General features: G+C 45.4%; 1 protein-coding gene across 3 annotated transcripts; it reads left to right on the top strand.

The window, feature by feature from the left end:
* Positions 1-11,134: 11,134 nt before the first annotated feature.
* LOC119132323 (vasopressin V2 receptor-like) lies at positions 11,135-21,874 on the top strand. Of its 3 annotated transcripts, none has more exons than XM_037267491.1 (6): positions 11,135-11,494; positions 17,713-18,092; positions 18,966-19,211; positions 19,297-19,443; positions 20,068-20,569; positions 21,248-21,450. In XM_037267491.1, exons 2-6 carry the CDS (start codon positions 17,715-17,717, stop codon positions 21,448-21,450), a joined length of 1,476 nt encoding a protein of 491 aa, XP_037123386.1. In that variant the 5' UTR covers positions 11,135-11,494; positions 17,713-17,714. The 3 variants fall into 3 exon arrangements, with proteins under 3 accessions (XP_037123386.1, XP_037123401.1, XP_037123394.1); XM_037267506.1 differs by lacking the exon at positions 11,135-11,494 and adding an exon at positions 14,853-14,992; XM_037267499.1 differs by lacking the exon at positions 11,135-11,494 and adding an exon at positions 21,652-21,874 and having other exon boundaries at positions 17,715-18,092; positions 21,248-21,616.
* The last annotated feature ends 497 nt before the right edge of the window (positions 21,875-22,371 follow it).

Genomic DNA, 22,371 nt, shown 5'->3' with positions numbered 1-22,371 from the left:
TGCGCAGCAGGGGCGGGGGGAGGCGAGGGAGGATGTCGCAACAGACCGCTGGCCACTTGATCATCATGGCCAGCGTTCAGTGGAAAACTCCTAAGGGCCCAACTGTCTTTGTAACTAAATACTATACAGTATTCCCATGTGGTCACCTCTTGCATCATAAAACCCCGTTAAGTCCTCAGCTGTACTCACACGTTCCGGGTAGGGTCAAGGTGCATTCAATGGCTGCTCACAAAGTGGAACATCCCAAAGTATATTGAAAAAAATAATAATAATCGCACTTAATGCACCAAACAGCAATGACTGGTACTTGAGCACATTGCAGAAGTCACCGGAAATATTTGAGAATTCATGCGAAGCACTAAAATCAGGACAGCGGGTCGTTTTTATGGTTCGGGCGGAGTTGTTACTTAGAGAGGAGGGCAGGAATGCTCCAAGATGAGCAAATGGAGGAAAATGACACTTTTCAAGAGCTAGCTGCTGGCTAGCGCCTCTCGACGTGCCACGCTCCAGTGGGATCGATAAGATACTAAGTAGCACACATTTATCAGCAAATTCTCTTTTCAAACATGAGGCGGACACACTCGCAGCATTTGAGAGTTGAGACAAGAACCTTTCAAACACAATACTTGGCAATTTGTGTTAGCATCCGAATTTGGCAGGGCTTTGGTGTGTCAAATTCATAAATTCAACATTTACGTTTCACTTGACAGGAAATTCAAACAAGCGAGTCGATCTTAAGTTATCTGCTTTTTTTGTAAAAGTGCCATCTGAACTTGTGCCTTACTCTTACAAAACTGTGATGGCGTTTCACATTACGTCGCGTAACAAATGCCTCCATTGTGGACCTCGCTTAACTCGTGGTAGATATTCTTCTCTTTTATCCGAGATAATAAAAATACAAAAACGGCACAGATAATCCATTTAATGGCGGCCCAAATGAGCTCCAGTGTGTTGCCTGGCAGTTTGAGTCAGAGTGGCAACAGCTCCGAGTCGAAATAAATAAACGAGGGTCGAAATGTGTTTCAACTCCAAATTGTTCAGCTTGGCGTAGCAAAATGGTCAACTTGTTTTTGAGGTCGAAGCAGGTGCTTTTACTTGGAAGGAACCATGCTGCTTACATTCAATCCAAAATACATCCATCATTTGTTGACTCATTCCAAAGTTATTTTTTCCGTGACTTGTATTTCCTTGTCCTTCTTGCCCTTCTTCCATGGAGTGAAAGTATTCCGGCCGGTCGGACGTTTTTCGCTCCAGCTTTCGCTTGGATCTTGTCAATGTCCTGCTGTATCGAACGTTGCGCTTGGTGAGCGTATTTGCTGTCACGCTGAATGGCTTTTTTTTTAAATGCCTTCTTATCCGATACCGAGCAGTACGTGAAAAGAACCCTAAGCAGAACATTGTCATTAATCAAGCTGCTTTTCCCAGATTTTGCCTTACAGCTGCAACCAGTCAGCCAACTCCATTCATCCCTAATGGAGCTAGCCACACACACACACACACACACACACACACATCTCAGCTCAACATACACAGAGAATGCAAATACGTCAGCGGTCTGCTATTTGCTATCAAGCTGGTTGTATTTGGGGCCTTCCAGTATCTTCTTCAGCTGTGACGGGGCCTAATCTGACATGACTAATGAGTCCAAATGTTGTGGAAAACTAATCAAGTGTAACCCCATCAAAAAAAAAAAAAAAGAGTGTGAGAATAAAAATGGCTTTGGAATATAAGGGGAGGGGGGGTGAAAGAAGGAGGAGGACCAGCATAAAAAGATCCGTCTTGGCCATGTGGGTGAGCAAATCCTGAGTCGTATCTTTAGCACCTCCTTCTTCATAATGAAAGCATAGAAAGCTCTTGGCTGCTGAAACCAGAAGGCTTTGTCATCATTAGGGGTCAGCCCGAAAAGAAAAAAAAATCAGTCTTATTGTTGTGGCCTCTGTTGGAATAACTAATCAATACACTGAAAGTGAATATCAATATTTTATGACAACACGTGCAGAATAGATTTACTCCGTTGTCAGCGTCAGTACTTAATCTGCTACTTGATCTACTTAGCGTGCTAATTAACATCACATTTAGTGAGTTAAAAAAAAAAAAAACTTTGCACGAGACAAAGCAGGTAGCTCAGTGGGGAGCCGGTTATCGATGGACTATTTCTTCTCCTGGAAACAATTCTCCCTCTCTTGCCAATGTTCTCTCATGTTTGGATACGTAACTGCCGTCTGCCGGCAGTTGAGGAATCCGTGCCAGAGTAACATTGCAGCCGGAGCGATCGCGCCGACCTCATGAAAACCTGCGTTGCGCTTGTCTGACGTCATCACAAGGCTCCCTTAAAAAGCGGAGCGTCTTGGCTCTTTTTCAACCTCCCCCTTCGGTGTCTGCACAAGTGTTTTTTTCCCCCACGGTTGCTAAAGCAAAAGTATATTTATTCACGTTTTAATCAAATAAACGTGTGGCTATTTGCTACAAGCTAACCCGTGCGTCCATTTCCCAGCGCTCAAATGGATTCTTTTACATTCCTCACAATCTGGAAATGACACCGAACGGCCACCAAAACTTTCAACACTGAGCTGAAATTCTGTCGATAAAACACAAAAACGGCAAAATTACGTCAAGATTAATCTGAAGAAGTCGAGACCCCCACGTTGGTTCTCCCCAGGTGAAGCGTCTCCAAAGACGAAAGCATGTGTAAAGCCAGCAGAAAACACAACTTTGATTATTTTTGGGGGCCTGCTCTTTGCGTTTGCGGACTGAATGAACGGAAGGGCCTGGAATAGCGTGTGACGAGCCTTCACATGATTTCACGCGCATTCGTTTAATCGCTGCCAATGGCTGCAGGGAGCAATGCGAGCGTCACAGGAGCACAGCTGATCCTTGCTGGAGATAGTCGTTCAGTTAATAATAAAAAAACAATGCTTGCCTTGGTATTGATGTGGGAGGGTAAACAAAAAAACAAAAAAATCCCGAGATTTAGCCTTCAAAAGTTTTGGATTTGATTTTGCAAAATGAATCAATTATCCTTAAGAATGAATTCAAAAAGAAAAAAACACGCGCTTATTTATTTGGATCGTAGTTTTTCCCGGCAATTGGACAAATGCGTGGTCACTGCCGGTGCTGGTGCCAGGCCCGGATGATAAATGAAAATCTGTGGGATGCGTCTGAAGGGGGAATTTGGGGGGGGGGGGGGGGGGGGGGGGGGGGGGGGGGGGGGGGGGGGGGGGGGGAAAGAATGAGGCAAACAAATCATTGGTGTTGTCAAGCCCTGATTAGATGAGCCCAAATTTGCAACAACAACAACTTATACTTGCTAAAACTTGCAGATTCAAACCTTGACAACAAAGATGGCAGCAATCAAAGAAGACAGTCGTGCCCATTGTTTGGTCAATTTTCTTTTTTTTTTTAGCTTTTCGGGAAATGCCCATGACTTTCATAAATAGCTGGCTGACATTTTTGACATCTGCGCAGTGTGCCGCTGGCATCAAAGCGCATTTTTTGAGGCTCATTGCTAACTTTTTTTTTTTTTTTTTTAACAGAGTTGCAATGTGAAAATAGTATGCAGATTGAGATCATGAGATCTTTTTTTTTTTTTTTTTTAAGATCTTGTTTGCTCTGCAAGTCAAGCGTAAAAAAAGCCGGGGCAGGTCACGGCGTTGGCCCCGACACAAAATGAGCAGCATGCTCTAAGGATGAGCCAGGAGCTTCCTTCCATCTTGCAAGCCTTTTATCTTGAGAAAGCTGCGGCGGCAGCGGAGCCGGTCCGGAGGGGATGAAGCCGTAAATCCGGGCGGAATGAAGCGCTAAGCTGACTTGACTCTTCTCAGCCCATCTCCCGCCATTAGGTTTGATTTGCTGGGATGTATTTCTTGGCACTTGATCCTCTCTCCGGCTTTTGATTTTCTCGTAAGATGTCGGGAGAGTGACAAATGGAGGAGGAGACGCTTACGTGAAGCGATGAAGCCTGCCCCGAGCTTTACAAATACTTCACATCTTGACATTCTTTTGCTGATGCTTTCAGCAGGTCTGACACGGGCCGACTTCAAAGCCGCCTGGTCGGGCCGGGCCACCGATCGTCCCGTTGCCCGATACTGCGAAAACAACACGAGGCTACTCAAGAAACACAACTGCGAACCCGACACCCGGCAAATAGACAATATGCTGACTGACACGCTTAATGTTTCATTGAGTGTAACAGGAGAGCGGCACCATTTGCATCCGTGCAAGTGCGTGCGCGCCGACAATCGCCGTGCGCTGCGGCCTCACCGCCTTGCACGGGAGATTTTCCATGCGCCATCCAAACATTTCCCCCCTCAGGGGAAAAACAGAAAGTTGAGCCCTTGTGTAATCACTGCTCTCGTATTCTGTTTGGTTTCTCCGCAAACGCTTCCATCTTGTTCTACGTATTACTCGTTGGCTCAAGAAAAGCGATGGAGCCGATGGAGGCGACTTCTGGAGTCAGGAAAGACATCTCCATTGAATGATTGGATTTAAATGGTTGCAGGTGACGCACGATATGTCTGTGCCAGCCATTTTTTTTTTTTTTTTTTTGCTCTCCGGTTCAAAATGTGCAAAAGGCCTCTCGTCGACTCTGAACACGTTTTGCATCGTCGATGAATTCCTGGACGCTTTGCTCTCAACTCTGTTTCCTGTCTTCTCTCTGTTTGTCGAACTTTTTTTTTTTTTCTTCTCCCCTTTCTCACTTTGTCAGAAGCCTCTTCGCGACGGAGCAATTTTCTTCTCTCGCGCAGCAAAGATGCGACCCCAAAAAGAAAAACTGACAGCAGAATATAAGCAGATGCAGTCAAGAAAACGCTCCCCCCCACTCTCAGGAAACAATTTGGAGAACCCGTGGTCAAGCTTTTGGACTCTCTCCATTTCCCTTTCCTCCAATTTTGACTTTCCTCCACTTTTTTCATGTTGTTTTAACAACTTTGCTGAACCTTTGTGGAAAACGTCGACAAACGAAATTGGTGGAGTTCACAATCAGAAGTCAAGGAAAATAGTTGTGCTTTTTTAGTCAACACGACGAAAGATAAAATCGATTTGTAGTTTTCGTGGAGATGTTAGCAAGAGTTGTTTGAGAGGAAAACAGACGGCTCGATGGATTGAATGTGGCCCTGCGGCTTGGCTCTTTCAAATTCAAAGTTTCGTTACGCTCGTCTAATTGAAACCACGTTGAGCTGTCAATCAAAGTCGGCCGCAACGCAAACATTTATCAAGCCTGGCAGATCCGGAATCGCCTCCGTCGCCGTCGGGAGCAGGAAGAACCGGATTGGCTGTCAGTCACGGGGAAAAGACACTCGTTCGCTCGCGGGGCATTGCGCACAGATGAGCATCCTGGAAAAAGAAAAAACAGACTGGGAGGGGCGGGGGGATTAAGAATCAGAGGGATTAAGCGGAAAGGGCAAGATGTTGGGAAATGGAAGGTGTGCGGTGTTTGTTTTTGAGTGTGGGGGGGGGCAGGAAAGGGGAGAGGCGGTGATGTCAGGCAGAAATCAAGACTCTTGAGCATTGTGCCCGTGGACCCTCGAGAAAAAAAAAAAGCCTGCCAGCACAACGTGATCATTGTGGGAGGCGATCCGGCGCAAGTGCAGCGCATGTTTCCATTCAACGTTTATTTAGAGAAGCATGCCGAGCTAGTTTGCTGATGTGTACGTGTTGAAAGCAATTTTTCACAGCGCTCCGTCGTCAAGTTTCGCATTCGAGACGAAAGTTGCCGTGCGACGACATATTAGCAAACGTGCGGGCGCGATCCCGAGAGAAGCCATAAATTATTGCCTGTTGCATCCAAATTGGATTGAATGTACTTTTATTTTTTTTCAACCTGTCACATCTTATTTGTTGGCTACGATGTAACTTTATTTGACTTTGCATAAATTAATGTGCGCTCATAAACATGCACTTGCTTGCTACGGAGTGCTTCTTGTTGTTGGGAGAAAAGTGGAAAGTGGAGCAGGGGGCAAAAATGATGGAAACTTTTAAAATTGTTGATTGGGAGGGTAGAGATGCTGCCTGCCAGATTGCAGCTTTGTAATTCATTTTCCATCTCAGGGGAAAATAACAGAAAGGTTTTGTCCTTAGCGTAAAAGCGTTCAATGCACTTTTGCAGTGGAAAAAAAACAACCATTAGGATTACATGTTCTCCATTTTCAACATTTTAGTTTGCTCGTTCATTTGTAAGAAAAATAAAATAACATTTAGGTGGGGGGCTGATATATCATGTGACTAAATATAGGAAAATGTGACATAAGAGCTCTTGGCTTGAGAAGCAGCAATATATAAAGTGCTCATTTAGAGGACATTACTCGCAATGGTCACGTCTCCACCAATGTAGCCAGAAGAACTGTCACATGTCTTGCGTGTTCCAAAATACAAATCAAAACAATCTTGGCGAGCTTAACTTCTTGAGCTCATTTTCTGTTTCTTTGTTATTTCAATCTTGTGGGCCACCTCATCAATTCTAGAGCGCGCTTGCAAAAAAATAATAAAAAATCAGTCTCCACTTGGTATGCATGTACTTTGCTTGAAGTTCTCCCAGATTCATCTTGTTAGCAACAAAATATCACAAGATCAAGAATAGATCTCGATCTTGTGACCAAATCCGGTTCTATCCGATCCTCACAAAAGATATCGGATCAGAGCATCCCGGGTTCTGTGGCTGTCTCATTTCGAAAACAAAGCAATCTGGGATCCATTCGGTATGACTAGCTAGGTTGCAACATGTTACTAATCTTCAATATGGAAGGATGAGAAGATGTAGTGATGAGCCGGAGGCTCAACGTGAAGCCATTAGCTCACATTTGCTGTGAAGCCTCGTACATCATGCATCTTCTGCAAAACAGGAGTGCAGATAGCTACCAGATGAGCCGCTGCGATTTGTTTAGAAAGCTCGGCCTCAATCCTCAAACATCTCCAAAAAAAAAAAAAATAGAGTGAGCCTGTGTTACACACACACGGGGAAGAGATGGATGACAAGTCGCAGCTGGTGGAAAAAGAACAACTGATAAATTGACAATGGAAGAAATATCAATCTCACTTTTGGGCGCAAATCAGACCGAGCGGATCCTTGAGGAGAGACGCAAAGCTTTGGCGTCAACGCGAGACTGTTCTAAAGTCATCCAATGAGAAAACATTGATCGAGCAAGCCATGATTCGTATGTTGGGGGAAAAAAAGTTCATTTTTGGTGAAGAGCAATGAAGGTCAAGCAACATTTCCATTCAGAATCAATGATTTGAAAAACAATTTATGTTCCAAGCGCGGCTACGAATGAATTCAACTTGTATCTCAAGGCGCCGCTGCGTTTGGTCCACTTCTACTAATACTTGGATCCCAGATATTGAAATGCTCCATAACACACTAACTGAGTCGTTCATAAAAAATAATATATTTTGAGAGCGTCTGGACTCCGGCATGAACGATCGCCAAGAGAATTGATCCGACGTTGTTTTGAACGTAGGCCAAAAAAAACACGGAGGGGGTCCCCGTTGGAAAAAGCAAAGCGCACATTCTGCTGTGTACATTTCAACATAGTTGGAGCCAAGCCGACTTTGCGTAGCTTGACGTCATCCATCTGATGATAATTACGACGATGATGTTTATTCATCTGCAGTGGTGGAAAACGCTTGAATGAGCTCAGTGTCGGAGGAGCCCGAGATCGAGCGAGGAAGAGGAAGTCCAAGACGGCGTGATGTATAGTGCTGCTCTGTTGGGACGTGAGGGAAGCGAGCGAGCCGTTTATGGGATGTCGACCCGGCCGAGCGCATTTGCGCGGTCTGCGATCGTTCAATCGCTCCGTCATGTCAGCGCTGCCGCAAGGCGTGCATGCCGTGGCGAGTCATGCTGCGCGAGCTTCCGCATTCTTGCATTATTGTCATTCATCGGGAGCGACTATAAGTAGATTTTATTGCTCTTTTCCGAGAATGAGAGGTCAACAAATAAAAACCACCGGCGGCTACACAAGGTTCACGCAACGGTCTCCAAATTAGATCGTTTGTCACTCGCTCTGATAAATGTTTGTCTGTAATCTAATGACAAAAATTAACGACTAGGATTATGTCATTCAATCTACAGTTACAATTTTGATGATTATACAGTTTTGTAAATAAGATCCCCACCCACACCATTTAGTAGTTGTGTTTGATGTCCAATAGCAAAAGGATTGGAGCAAGCGCAAGCAGTGATGCTATGATGGTCAAGCTCGCTGCGAAGGCAGCAGAGGGATCGATGGGAGGCTTCACACAACCACCTGGGTGTTCTGGAGAGTGTCATTTGAGTCCAAGATACGGGGTAAGATGAGATGTGGAAGCTATCTGGAGGATTTAGGAGCAGACAGAAGAAAGTACAAGAAGGGGGGAGGGTGGGGTTATTACCTGGGTCAGGTGGAGAAAAAAAGAAGAAGCGCTCCTGACCACAGGTTCTTTGTCTAGCTTTTCCTGCTTCTTGACTGGCGACCACTCTTGTTACCCGAAAACGATGAATATGTATTTAACATGATTTTTTCTGTTGTATTTGTTTAAATCAGTAATTTATTTATTTCTTTTCTTTTCTTAAAATGTTTTATTTCTATTTTAATTATTTTTATGTGTTTATTTAGGTGTGTTTATTTATTTATTTCTTTAATTATTCGTTTATTCATTGACCTTTAAGTTTCCTGCAAGAAAAAAAAAGAAGACAATCTTCACATGTACTTTGAGGTACGTATGTATAGGTATATTTTGAGGTATATTTTTTTACCACCCTGGTTCAGTATCTGGCAAAATGAAAAGAAGAACAAATCTGCAAAATGGTGGTACCACTAATGATATGAGAAAACAACAAGCAGGCAGCGTGACTATCCTGAGACTGATGACAGAGCGATGGAGAACACAACACGGCGTTGATTGGCAGAAACGCGGAGCACGATGGACAAGGGATAGCACTCGCAAATCGACAGTCCAGGTGACTTGAACAACAATCCAACGTGTCACCTTCCACCTGGTAATGCATTCCAAGGTGCGATGTCACTCCGAAAGCAAAATATCGGGACACAAGTCCAACTTCAAGGTCTTCCTGAGCAGAACATCAACCAGCACAAAGTCAACAGCTGTTAGCATTAGCAAGGATGGAACCATTCACTAACCAAAAGTCAATTCCAAAAGCAAAGCACGCTCATGAAACACAACTTTTGCGTCTTTGAGGAACTAATTCAGAATCTTCACATGATGCTCCTCGATCAACTTGAACTGACCGCACTCCAAAGAATCCAATTCAAGTCCTTAGTTGAACATTCAACAAATGTCTGCCAAGTCAACCGCCTGCTAGCGTGAGAAGCTAACGTAGCATTCCCCACACATCTTCCAACCCAACGATGGGTTTTGACAAAAAGTCAACAAATACATCTGCCAACTCAATCGCCTGCTAGCGTGACGAGCTAACGTACCATTCCCCGCACGACTTCCAATCCAACGATGGGTTTTTACAAAATGTCAACAAATACGTCTGCCAACTCAATCGCCTGCTAGCGTGAGAAGTTAACGTAGCATTCCCCGCACATCTTCCAATCCAACGATGGGTTCTTACAAAACGTCAACAGTGGCTTATTTTTGGGAGTCGGAAGACTGCTGAAATAGACGGACCGCATTTGTGACCTTTGCAAACACTCGCAATCGCTTGCCCCTTAGGCTTGAGACTTGCTCTTTATGCTGGACTTGCGCTGGGAACAAAATGGGGCCCTACATGTCCAAAAGGAGCCAACGCAAACAGACAAGAGCAGTGGAAAAATCAATAGCTCTGCGGATAAGCTGCGATGAGCTCGGCGAGCTGGAAATAAAGCATCTTATTATGACTGAGTGCTTATTATGGATTCATACCAGATGAATCCAGCAGGACCGCTGTCCGATACGTAGAAAACGGATCGGCTCCTTGCTTCGGTTTACGCCAACAGGTGTTGCGTGCCGCCCGCTCGAGACGTGGCCTTGTTCAAAGCGGCCAAAACAAAGAAAAATCGCTTTGACTTTCTGAACATTCCACTCAAACCCAAGCCCAATCTCTTTTTCCGAACCCAAGGCAGCCTTGTTTGCGGAATGCGCCAGAATGCAAAGGAAGCCAAGAAAAATGGAAATTGGATTCAAGGACTGTGGGAGTACACGGCCTCCGATTGACGGCTGAGTCATTGCGACGTTTGTTGTAGTTGTTCCGACTTTGGATGATTGGTGGAAGAAAACAGCCTTCACTTTTATTTCTTGCGTAAATATGCGCCGACATGAATGGAGACCGTCCAGCCAGAAATCTCTGAACTAAACTGGGTCATATTATGGGATAGTTTATCCTAAGCCTTCCGTGTTCTCATAGCTGCGTGTAAACATCGCATCTCCAACCGGGAGGCATCGGGGTGTTTTGCTCAGACAGTCGACCCTGCTCGGAAAAAGCGAAAAAAACTTTTGTATTTGCAGAGAGAGGCCACAAGGAGGCAGCAAAGGACTACCCGCATCTAAATGAAGCGACTCAACTCACTTCAAATTGCTTCTTTGACACCACGGACTGTGCGCGCGCTCGTAACTCAAAGCATTCATATCTCAAGTTACCTTTCCCTGTTCAAATGAATGGAATGCCATTAATCCGTTCCTGCAAGCAACGTAAATGTTAAGAAATGTTTGAACCAGCTTGAACTTCTTCTTGCAAATTACACTTCAAAATAAAATTGCTGATTTGATCTTGTACCAGAAAAAAAAAAGCACCGTTGAAGACTCTCTACCACCAACCCAAGCTAAGTCAACACCTCCCTGACGTCCAAAGCTTTTCTCTTACCAGGCCCGACAGCCTTTTTTTTCCTCCGCATAGTACATGGCAAGGTCACTATCTGCTGACTCGACCAAATGACATTGCTGTCATCCGGTGAACAGGCACCTGGCCGGCCACTAGCAGCAAAAAAACGTTTAAGCGGCCGAGTGCTCAGAATGCAAAGTGACGGCGGCAGCGTGTGTATACACAAGTGAGAACCGGCTTGAATGAGGGAAGGGCGGCTCCCCCCACCAGCAAACATTAACCTTTATTTGTTTCTGACACGTGAGAGGGCAGCCCACCTCTCTCATACATGATAGGCATGTGAAACAATCACACCCTTCCTCGATTCCTCGCTCCACCCTCAGCCCTCGAGGACAGGCTTGACCCAGGAGGAGGGGAGATAGCAGGGAGGAGGCAGGAGCTCAAATTCATTTGCACCGCTGCAGCCGAAGGCAGAGCACGTTGCAAGAAGTGAAGTCGCCGGGCGGGTACGCCGACCGTGGATTACAAGCATCGGAGAACGCCGATCTGGGGAAGGACACTTTACGAGAGAGATTGCAGTCTACTATGGTGGGGGGGGGGGAGGCATAAAAAAATGCAGTGACATTTGTTACATTTTATTTTGCATCCAACCTGAATCATAACAGAGCCATCTGATTTGTCTTTTTTTTTTTTTATGTGGATTGATCACTTCTGACATCTCTCGTACAATTGCACAGCCAAAGTGGATCACACGTGAGTGCCCTTTTATTCGAATGATTTATTTATTTATTTAAGTTTCTTTATGGCATGAATCTTGAAATCCAATTCCTCTAAGTGGTTGTGTACAACTCAACTCAATGTGATCAATGTGTGTCATCTCTCCACAAACAAACAGCTGAGGTCTCCACGGCACACACACATACGCACGGGCACATTAACAGCGCCTTTAATATTCAACTAATAGTTCAGCTATTTATTTATTTATTTTTTTCCATGGACTGTCACTGTCAAAACATGCAAAAGAGTGATGTGTTGCTTGACAAGGTATGCAAATTCCAAAACAAATTCATGACATGATTATTAGCTTGTTGTTGAAATGATGAAAACAACTGGAAGGCTGTGAAATATTAAGAGGATAATTTATTTGCTGCAGTAAATGCCATCTAGAATAGATTGCACTTTTTTTTGTAAATGTGAAAACTATGTGCAGCACAGTTTCGTGGCTCCACAGGGTTTGAGTGGATTAGCCGAGTTCTAAGAAAGTGTCGGTTGATTTGTGTGAAATGTTAATGGATTGTATCCGGTGACAGCGCTAAAGATTTGTCTCGCTGCGGTCACAAAAACTTGCAGAAGGAAGAGCGGCGAGATGTCAGGCAGCATTGTCTTCAAAATCCACAAATTGATCAGGTCAAGAATTGTTTTGTGAGTGTTGATTCAGCACGTCTCAAAATGCAGCACGTCATTTCGCTCAATACGAGAATGTCATTCACGAAGGATTACAGTCTGTGTTGAATAAATAAGTCATCATTGGTGAAATGCAATTTCTTCCTCAAAAATACAAATTTTCTCCTCCAAAACTTTATTCTTCTCAAAGTAAAACTTTTCTTGACACGTACAAATATGATGTTGTAACACCTTATTCCTGTATAAATAGGGATGATTGTGGTAAAACTGTCGGTAGCATAATGAGAAAAAACCACTGTCGTAATTCTGACCTTTTCTAAAAAGTAACAACAACATGAGGACTTTGAGCCCGATTTTCACAGCCAGCACAAAGTGCACCTTAACAGTGCTGCTGTAGTTTTCGTCCGTTAGGTCTTTTCGTAGGCACGGACAGTTAAAAAACACGCGTTTGCGCCGTGGTGGGAGTGAACACAGACAACTTGCTTCCCTGCGGCTCTTACACACTCTCATTCCTTTTCGATTCCAGGCGCACACAATCTCTCTGACATTATAGAATCGGAAATGGACTCGCTGGAGTCCATCCAGAAGATAAAGTGCAAAGAACTACGTTTGTGAGGAACTGCAGGCAGATATGTACTATCTTTTCCGAGCACGCTGTTGTTATATTTATGAATGAGATGAAATCCACCACAGAAAAATCTGTCTGCCTTCGCTTGGATCAAATTGACTTCAATCAAATGACAACACCTGCGCAACAACTTCAACCTGCTCCAAGCTGGTCTAAAGTCCCAAACCAAATCCCAAACCCAGCATGAAAATCAAGATGTGCCAGTTTTTCCTTATAGTATATGGAATAAAATACATTTTAATGTAGCTAGATAAGTACATTATTTTCATAGTATAATGTTGTTTTGCTTTCCAAAGTAGCCCCGCCCATTTGTGCGAGAGGAAAACACAGTGAGAGGAAAACAGAATTATTCTTGCCGCGTCTTCAGTCAAGAGAGCCAAACGGCACCGGCATTTGACGATGGTGCTCACATTGCACCAAAGCGAGGAAACGCGCAGCACCACGTTAACATGAACTCAACCGGCGTAGACACGAGAGCCTCCGTCGTACTTTCAAACCCTCAAGATCTTCTCTCCAACTTTTGCGTGGTGACTGAGTATGTATTGTGGATTCCTTTACACCGAAGCCTAAGAAAAGTGTATTTTCAACCTACACGTGTACTTGAAGCACTTTCCAGATGGAGTAATGGTAATTAATCCCACTAAGGCCTTCACTGTATCCGCTAAAACATCACGTAAATCTTTGGCAAAGATTTCAATAAGCCACTCCAATAATTTATTTATGCCTATTTTTCCCATCAACACTCGGCCGCCCTGAGGGTTTGTTCCATTAATCAGATGCTATTTTTAATACCCCCGCTTCTCCTTCAAGTTGTTGGCAGAATTTAAAACGAGTACAAAAGGACTTCCTTGGTTTATCGCCATAGGGAAAAATCCTCCTTGAGTGGCTGACCTTTATTCTGGAGGTGTTTGCTTCATGTGCACACCATGTCGCCTTAGTCTAAAGAGCATGACTCAAAGCATGACTTGCTGGTTAATGATACATCACCACCACCCCCTCCTCCCTTCAAAAAAAGTAAACTTGGTCAACGCATCTCCATTGGCGTCCTGTATTGTGGAAATACACGGCGGCTGTTTGCGAGTGACACACAGTGCAGGTGGCGAGTGTCGACAATGTGGGTGACTAATGAGGTGTGCTTCCACACCATTAACATTTAATCAGCTGTTTTGCCGTGACACAGAAGGAACAAATTGTTCACTTTTATTAGCTCACCCCACCTCGCCGCGTCCGATGAATAAATCAAGCGCCGACGGGCACCGATCCGCATTCATGTGCAGAACGTCCACCTGGCACTCAAGCGCTGTCGTGTTTGGTCCAATTTAGCTACACGTCGAGCCGGCTGACTCATGCGGCTCTTTGTTGCATCGATCAATAGGTAAATAAAGTCTCATGCCACGCTGACAAAAGCCACACAAAGCTCCACACGGCGGAATAAAAAATGGGAGAGATGAAAAGCCGTGTCGAGTAAAATCTCTGCAGAACAAAAGTAGCTAGAGTTTCAAGTTGTATCACTGTTTGGGGGGGTAGCTGCACTGAATACGACATGAAGGCCCTGCAGCCCATTGTGAACACGGCTGGTAAGGTTATTGGTGCTTCACTCCCCTCCTTGAAGGACATTTACGTCTCCCATCTCACTCGCAAGGCGACCACGATTGTGAGTGATGTGAGTCACCCCGCTCAGTCTTTGTTCGATCTTCTGCCCTCTGGGAAGAGGTACAGGAGCCTGCGCTCCCGCACCACCAGACTCACCAACAGCTACATACTCCAGGCTGTTAGGATCCTGAACTCTCTCCCCCCTTCTGCGTAGCGTCCTGTACTTTTGCGCTCTATTCTGACTGTCTGCTGTATGCACACTTGCTCCATTTTTGCTCCTCTTATTTCTTATTTGTTTATTATTTATTCATCACTCTTATTTATTCATTGTTTGTGCCTTCTTGTTTTTATTTTTTTGTGTTGTTTCCTTGTATGTATATTGTGTACTATGTCTTGTCACCGCGGGATAGTGGGAACGTAATTTCGATTTCTTGGCATGTGAAGAAATTGACAATAAAGAAGACTTTGACTTAGAGGAGCAATTTTCTCAGAACAAGAAAGGTCTCATATTTGTTCAAATGCTCATTGGGTCTAAAAGCAAAAGATCAACCTTCTCTGGCCCATTTTTGTGCCACTGATACAAGGAACCACTGCGCCTGAGGCAAAACAACCAATCACAGAAACAGGTGCATCATTTGCACATTTACCGCAGAATCTTTTTTTTAGATCATGTTTGCATCTGCAAAAGGTTTAAAAAGGAACAAGTCTTGACCAAGTAGTCGTTGGGATGAAACTAAAATGAAAAATAAGAACAAAAGGTTTTCCAAAACACACACATTGGGTTCCCACGTAAACAGCGCTCCACTTTCACAAAATAAATAAACGGGCTGGACTTCACATAGTTTACACCGTGTTGCACTTTAGACCTGCGATTCTGGCACCGCTCAACAGTTCCCATGAGTAAAAACGCAACTTGCCATCCTGCCGAGCGGACATTTTTGAATGAGTTTGCGCTGCGCTTGGTGCTCCTCAATTGACAAAGACATGCTGTGAGGGTTACTAAAATGCAAGTCCAGTCTAGTTTTTTTTTTTTTTTTTTTTTTTTGCATTCCGCTTCATTTTTCATCCGACGACGGTGCATAGTTTGCCGATGATGTCGTCTTAGCGGCTTTTGACCCACACGTGTGTGCAATGTGTTGAAAGATTTTCTCCCTCACCTTAAGTACCTGTTTCAGTCATGCCAGAGGCATCGTTAGCCAATGCGCTGAGCTCAGAGAGGATGAGGCGGAAATTGATGGTTGCGCACCGGGTGGCCTCTGGGGAGATTCACGCCGAATGAGCAGACACAGCCATTCGTTTAAGGCTCGGAGGAAAGCGATATGGCCGTGTAGCGCACGTGACCGTCCAATCCAGTGTGCATTGTCTTCCACACCACTTTTCAAACAAACAACGCCAAACAAGGGATGAAATGAATAGAAGGAACAAAATCATCCAAAACACACAGGAGAAGAATTTATCTATTTATTTATTCATTTATCTATTTGTCAATTTATCTATCAATTTAACTATCCATTTATCTATCTATTAAGTTATTTATCTATCAATTTAGCTATATATTCATCTATCAATTTAGCTATATATTCATCTATCAATTTATTTATCTATTTATTTATTTATTTATTTATTTATCATTGAATCGGAAATATGGATTAGAAGGATGGATAGCATGACCACAAAGGAAATACAGGAATATTTATTGAACCATGACTGCTGCTGCAGATTTTTTGGGTTAAAATTGTGTCGGGTTCAAAGTACGCGCGGATCAGCTCGGCTCAAATTTGGAGTGATTTGAAAATCAAATTGCCAGCCTTAATTTACAGCATGCGCATGGCATACAAATTAAAGTCGATTTAGAATATTTGTTTTCTGTTTTTAAATTGAATTTTACACACTTGCTGGTTTGGTTCTTGTTGTTGCCTCTTTTGACAAGGAGCTCCGAGTGACACATTTTTATGACGATTCCACCAACTGGCAATCTTGTGATCCAAACATGGCGTCTTTCATGTGCACCATCACAGAAGCCACTCATTTTTAGCGTCTACATTTCCTGCATCAAATTTAACTCTATGTTCTTCCAGGCGTAAAAAAAAAAGTATTAAAGGTCAGCCACATGGTTATTGAGAACATAGATAATGAGACCATAAGGAGGCTCAAAGAATGTTCTATGGCGTAATTACAGAGAACGGGAGCAAGACGGTGAGGTTCAAACAAAGAGAGACCCGAGGAAATTGAAGAGCTCCTCATACCGTTAAAACTTAATTAAAAAATAGAAGAGCGGTCATTGACGTCACACGGTCAGTCGCGCTCTCAAGTCGCCAAATGCGGCCTCGCTATGCCATAAGAAAAACATTTATTTAATAGTCCAGGGCAGGTTTGAATGATTGACGAGAGGAGCCCCGTTCAGGTCAGAGAAGTCCATTTGGCAAGGCTACTCGCGCATTCCTCCGTGCAAGCCGGCATGAGACACTTGACAACATGTCACTCGGCATTATTAGCCGCTAATTGGCTAGCGGGTTCCCAGTGGAGTAGTGAGAGAGCACTTTTACCTCCCTATTTTTAGCCAAGGAAAATCACAAGTGGCTATTTGACGTGTTGGTGGAGGCAAAAAGCGGACCTGAGTGCAGGGAAGTGGGATTATCTAAAAAAAATAAAAATAAATGGGTAAACAAGGCTCAGGCAACAACTTTGCAAAGTCCCCAAACACAACGTACAAAGTCGCAACAGTAACACACGAGCGTAAGATTTTTTTTTTTTTCCCCCACAATAGCCCGATTACGTTTTCTCGGACTTTTTTCTAGGTCGGCGTTTATTTGCGCAACCTTCCGCCCGGCCTCCGACGAACTTCTGCTCCTCAGATTGCCCTGTCATTCGTCTCTTGCGACGAGCAAGCAATTTATTTATAAGCAAAGGAAAAATAAACATGACATTTATTGCGCTCCACGGTAACATCAAGGGAGTGGAAGAGAATGTGATGTACTCGAAGCGGTCAAGGGAAACAAGACAACGCAGGAATGCGACAAAGCATGTGATGTGGAGTGAGGTGAAGGGGAAAAAAAAAAAAGCTGTCCATCAGCCTTGAGAAAATATGAAAGGGAAAATAAACGCTGAACACAAACTAATTAAAAATTGGAGATGGGATAATATTCCCACGACGGCATCATTTGACGAATGGGATCACGTCGAGGCTGTTTGTCGCAAACGCAATCAATTTGAACATATCGGATATAAGGCTCAGGCTGGAGGGCAAAGGTCAGTCGAGCTAACGAGAAGAACATAGCAGTCACACAATTGAGCAAACTTGATTTGTTGCTCTCCTCACCGTCGAACCGCAATGTTTGTCTTTCAGGAATGGAAAGCATCAGCTTGGAAACGGACTGGGACGCCTTAAGCCTCTCCTCTCTGGTGGCGCCGGCCAGCAACAACCGCACTTCCACGTCTGTCTTTGAGCTCAACACCCTCAACGGCTCCCACGGCGGATCCTCCTTCTTTGGGATCTTTCCGGAGAATGGCTCCGACGCCACGCCGTACCCGCTGCCCCAACCCAGGGTGAGGGACCAGGGCCTGGCCCAGGCCGAGATCGCCGTGCTCGGGGTGGTCCTGGCTCTCACCACGCTGGGCAATGGTCTTGTCCTGTGGGTGCTGCTCAGGAGGAGGAAGCACAATGCGCCCATGCACGTCTTCATGGTCAACTTGTGTGTGGCTGACCTGGTGGTGGCCTTCTTTCAGGTGAGGAACCGCATCCTTCGTGTATGAAATCAATCAATGAAGTCGGCCGCACGCAACCCGACTCGACACAACCGGACAATCATCAAGGCAGCGGTGGATGAAGCCACGTATACATTCTTGCGATGATTATTGATGATTAGAATTCCACCAGGATTTTTTTGGAGGCAGTACAAATATTTGCTCAGCCGCCTACTCACATAGAAATTTCTGGGATATCCTATTCTTAATCCATAGAACATAAACAGAACGAAACAAAAAAAAAAAAGGTCAAAACTTGGTTATATTTCAAATGTGCGTCGCTCCTTTTTATCTGTCGACATAACATGATGAAGAATTTATTCTCAAAATGGCTAGCGGTGGCTAGCTGGCGGTGGATAGCTAGCGAGCAGCTAGTGAACTGATTGTTCAATAAACGAAAATGTTACAGCCTGACAGAGTTGCTGTTCCGACCAATATGTTCAAAATTCGCCTTGTGAGGAACACTCCGCTCGGAACCGGCACGTTCTGAGCTTCGAGCTAAATACCAATAGCGCAACTCAGCGCAACTTAGCGGCAAGAATTCTTCTTCCTATCATCATCATGAAGTCATGATTCTGTCACTGAAGGAGCCAGAACATCACGTTCCTTGCGCCTTTATCATACTTGACTCAGTCAGCAGACAATATATTGAAAAGTGACAGGTCGTTGCGCTCCGCTGGCACCAGGCTAACTTCCAACATCTGCAAATCATTTTCAAGATCCTGCATCCGTCTGGCCTGGCTGTTTGGCAGCAGCTAAAATAACATCAACAACATTATTAATATCAACGCAGGGCAGACATTAAAGTGTCCAGAATGGATTTGCACTTTGACAAACTTTAAAATGTGCGTGTAGGTTCTTCCCCAGCTCATTTGGGACATCACAGACAAGTTCCAGGGACCCGATTTCCTGTGCCGCTCCATCAAGTACTTGCAGATTGTGGGAATGTTTGCGTCCTCCTACATGATCGTGGCCATGACGGTGGACCGCCATCACGCCATCTGCTGCCCGCTGCAGGCTTACCGCAGCGGGGCAGTGCCCCGCTGGAACACGTCCGTTGTGGTGGCTTGGGGTTTGGCGCTCGTCCTCAGCCTACCGCAGGTGAGAGCGAGTAACGGGATCAGGCCGGTGACGTTTATTTTTTTGTCATTGCCATTTTGATGAGCATGTGTTGTTCTTCTGTCAGGTGTTCATCTTCTCACGCTCAGAAATGAGTCCCGGGGAGTTTGAGTGCTGGGGTCACTTTGCTGAGGCGTGGGGGCTCAAGGCCTACATCACCTGGATGACGCTGGCTGTCTTTCTCCTGCCTGCCCTCATCATTACCGTCTGTCAGGTAAAACAGATTTTTTCCAGCATCGCCTCTTATTAACTTTTGATAACATCTGGACAGGCAGAAAAATATATCCGAAGCGAAGTCATTCATGGAAGAAACCAAAAGCAGGCTCCAAATTGCGATCAAATACCAGAAGCGTCTCGTGACTATGAATATCCTCAAAACCTTTGGAGCTAGTTAATTTCTCTAGAAGCTGTGTCATTGTATCAGCACAGGTCTCAAAAAAAAAAGTAAGACATCAACAACTAGCATTAGAAGTTGGGAGTCAAAGAAAACAATGTTTGCACTCATTTTAAAATGAATAACTCAGGATGGTCATGAGTGCTTGAATCACCTTGCGGCCATCTTGATGGCGTAGCTCGTGTTTAGGGGGAGCAGATGTTTATCGAGTTCATTCTGAGCACTAAAGAGAGAATTCAATCATGCCACATGAGAAGGTCTGTGGTTGCTTTACTGCTGATGGTAAAGGCCAACACACAATCCTTGTTTCGCTTCAATTTCCTGAAGCGCTTCAACCAGAAATGCAAATCTGGCGTTCGCCCATCGTCAAATGGAATCCAGAGTGCTTTTGCTGATGTCATTCCAACTGTGCAAAATAAAAAATAAAAAATGGTCATCTCGCAGATAAGAATCTTCCGGGAGATCCACAACAACATCTACCGAAAGTCGGAGAGGATGGTGATGGCTGAGCTGAAGAGGAAAGAAATCCTTTTCCCTTTCCACAGCTTTAAGAAAGAAGATCGGGCCAGGGAAAGAGAAAGGGGGCGGCGGGCGTCCGGAGGCGGAGCTCATCCGGGACTGCGCCTGAAGCCCGTGACAAACAAAAACACGTCCAATAAAAGTCAAGCGGGAGACGCCGCGTTGAGAAGCGCGCCGTCGTCCGATCAGCAGCAAGCCAACGGTCCCGAGTGCCACGAGTCCTGCACGGCGGCCCCCGGCTCACCTCGCTGCTCCCTCGATTACGCCCCCCCTCGCTCCGAAGCGCCGCCGCCGCCCAGCATCACCAAGGCCATGTCCAAAACAGTCCGAATGACGCTGGTCATTGTGCTGGTCTACACTGTGTGCTGGTGCCCTTTCTTCATTGTTCAGCTGTGGGCCGCCTGGGACCCCAACTCTCCCAATCAAGGTCAGTAACATTCATCTTGGGTCGGGCCGCTGTGCTCAACGCATTCCATTGGTTTTCCAGGAACCACTGTGGTTCCGACAACCAACTTTCTGGAACTTGAAAGACTTTGAGACTTTTGTTGTACGCCATGGCTCAGAATACTAAAAGCAGGAGTCACCAAAACGGCAGCCAGGTTGCCATCACGGCTCAGTTCTAAAAATAGCTCCAAACAAAAGCAAGGCCTGATAGTGTGTTCCGTGATTTGAAGCAAAAGATAAACAGCAGACAGCAGTAAAGAACCTCCCCACTTATTTTGCAACCTGAGCGGCCAGATGTTGACATTTCATCAACAATGATGGCGGCTCAAAAATTGGAGGCGGGTCCAACATTGTGCTCACCTCGCCTTTTATTTTACAACTGACCTTTACCTTAAACGAGTAACACGCAATTCTATATCGTATAACACACACACACATATGGCCGCACGGCTGATGTTTATCGTTTAGTCCCAAATCAACATTTCCGTGGTTTATTGCTGACACGAGTATGACATAGGCTCGACTTATGTAATGATTATTATTAGAAGCCCAAAAAAAAAGGACGTGAGGCTTTGGCCATCTGGAATGTTTACAGCTCTATAGGGGGACAGTTGATTAGAACGCCGGTGAGGTTCCCGCACTGATCCGCTTATCTTTTCAGGAGTGGCCTTCACCATCATCATGCTGCTGGCCAGTCTCAACTCATGCACCAACCCGTGGATCTACACGGCCTTCTCCAGCAGCGTGTCCAGAGAGCTTCACAATCTGCTACGCTGCGACTGGCCAGCCGGACGCCGCCGGGGCTCGCTGCCCGACGACTCCACCGCCACGCACACGTCCACCACCAAGGACAGCCAGTACTGACCCGGTGAGACAACCCCAGAGAAGCTCGCCTCGTCCTCCGGAGAACACGGGTGACCTGCTTCTGCCAGATGTTCCCGACGATGGGATCGATGCGGACGGGAACTCCATCCGCAGGGGCGCGTGACGGAATGCGCCGTGACAGCTCGAGCGGTGGTGCAAAGTGGCCTCGGCTCGAAGCATTTATTCCCGCTGGAAGTTCTGTCGGCTCAAGAACGCAAGGTGTGAATGGCGTCGGGCGGTCAAAGAAGCGGATGGCGAGCTAGCTGCCGCGGGACCGGCATGTCACGGACGACGCTATTCCACAGGAAGGCTGCGGTGGAAATCCAATCATGTGAACAAACTTTGACGCAAGTGAATTAGCGACGGATGAACTTAAGAGGACAACAGAGAGCTGTGAGCAAACACGAGAGAGGCTCATTCAAGAGAAACACACACACGCACACACTGGAACACATCCACCCAAACAAACATGAGCCCTCACGGGGCGGCTTAGGTCTGCAAAACGAACAATCCGGCTTTCCGCAAGCCAGCGGGACACAATGATGTGTTTTGATGACAGCATGTGAAGTATAGAAAATGACTTCCTGACTGGTTACGCAACGCGCCGAAAGGAACGAGAGGAAATATTTCCAAAGCATTCCATGTCAAAGGATACGTATTGATTATCAGGCACGTTGGACAGCATGCGCCATGTAAACGTTGTCGTTTGTAGACTTGGAAAGTCGCGACAGGTTTGTGTTAGTCGTGTAACCAAAGATAAGCTTGCACTTTTCATTAGAAAAGCGGTGCCGGTCCGAACCGAGTGTGGATGATGCCCACGGACACTTTTATAGCCCGACAGCCCCGGTTTAATCTCACGCTGTCGTCAGGCGGGTTATTCTCGGCGGCGATATCGCCAGAGAAGCGTTTTTAAATTTCATT

The sequence above is a fragment of the Syngnathus acus genome, chromosome 2, assembly GCF_901709675.1.
Source record: "Syngnathus acus chromosome 2, fSynAcu1.2, whole genome shotgun sequence".
Lineage (NCBI taxonomy): Eukaryota > Metazoa > Chordata > Actinopteri > Syngnathiformes > Syngnathidae > Syngnathus > Syngnathus acus.
The sequence above is the reverse complement of the archived record's forward strand: the minus strand, read 5'-3'. Positions and strand labels throughout refer to the sequence as shown.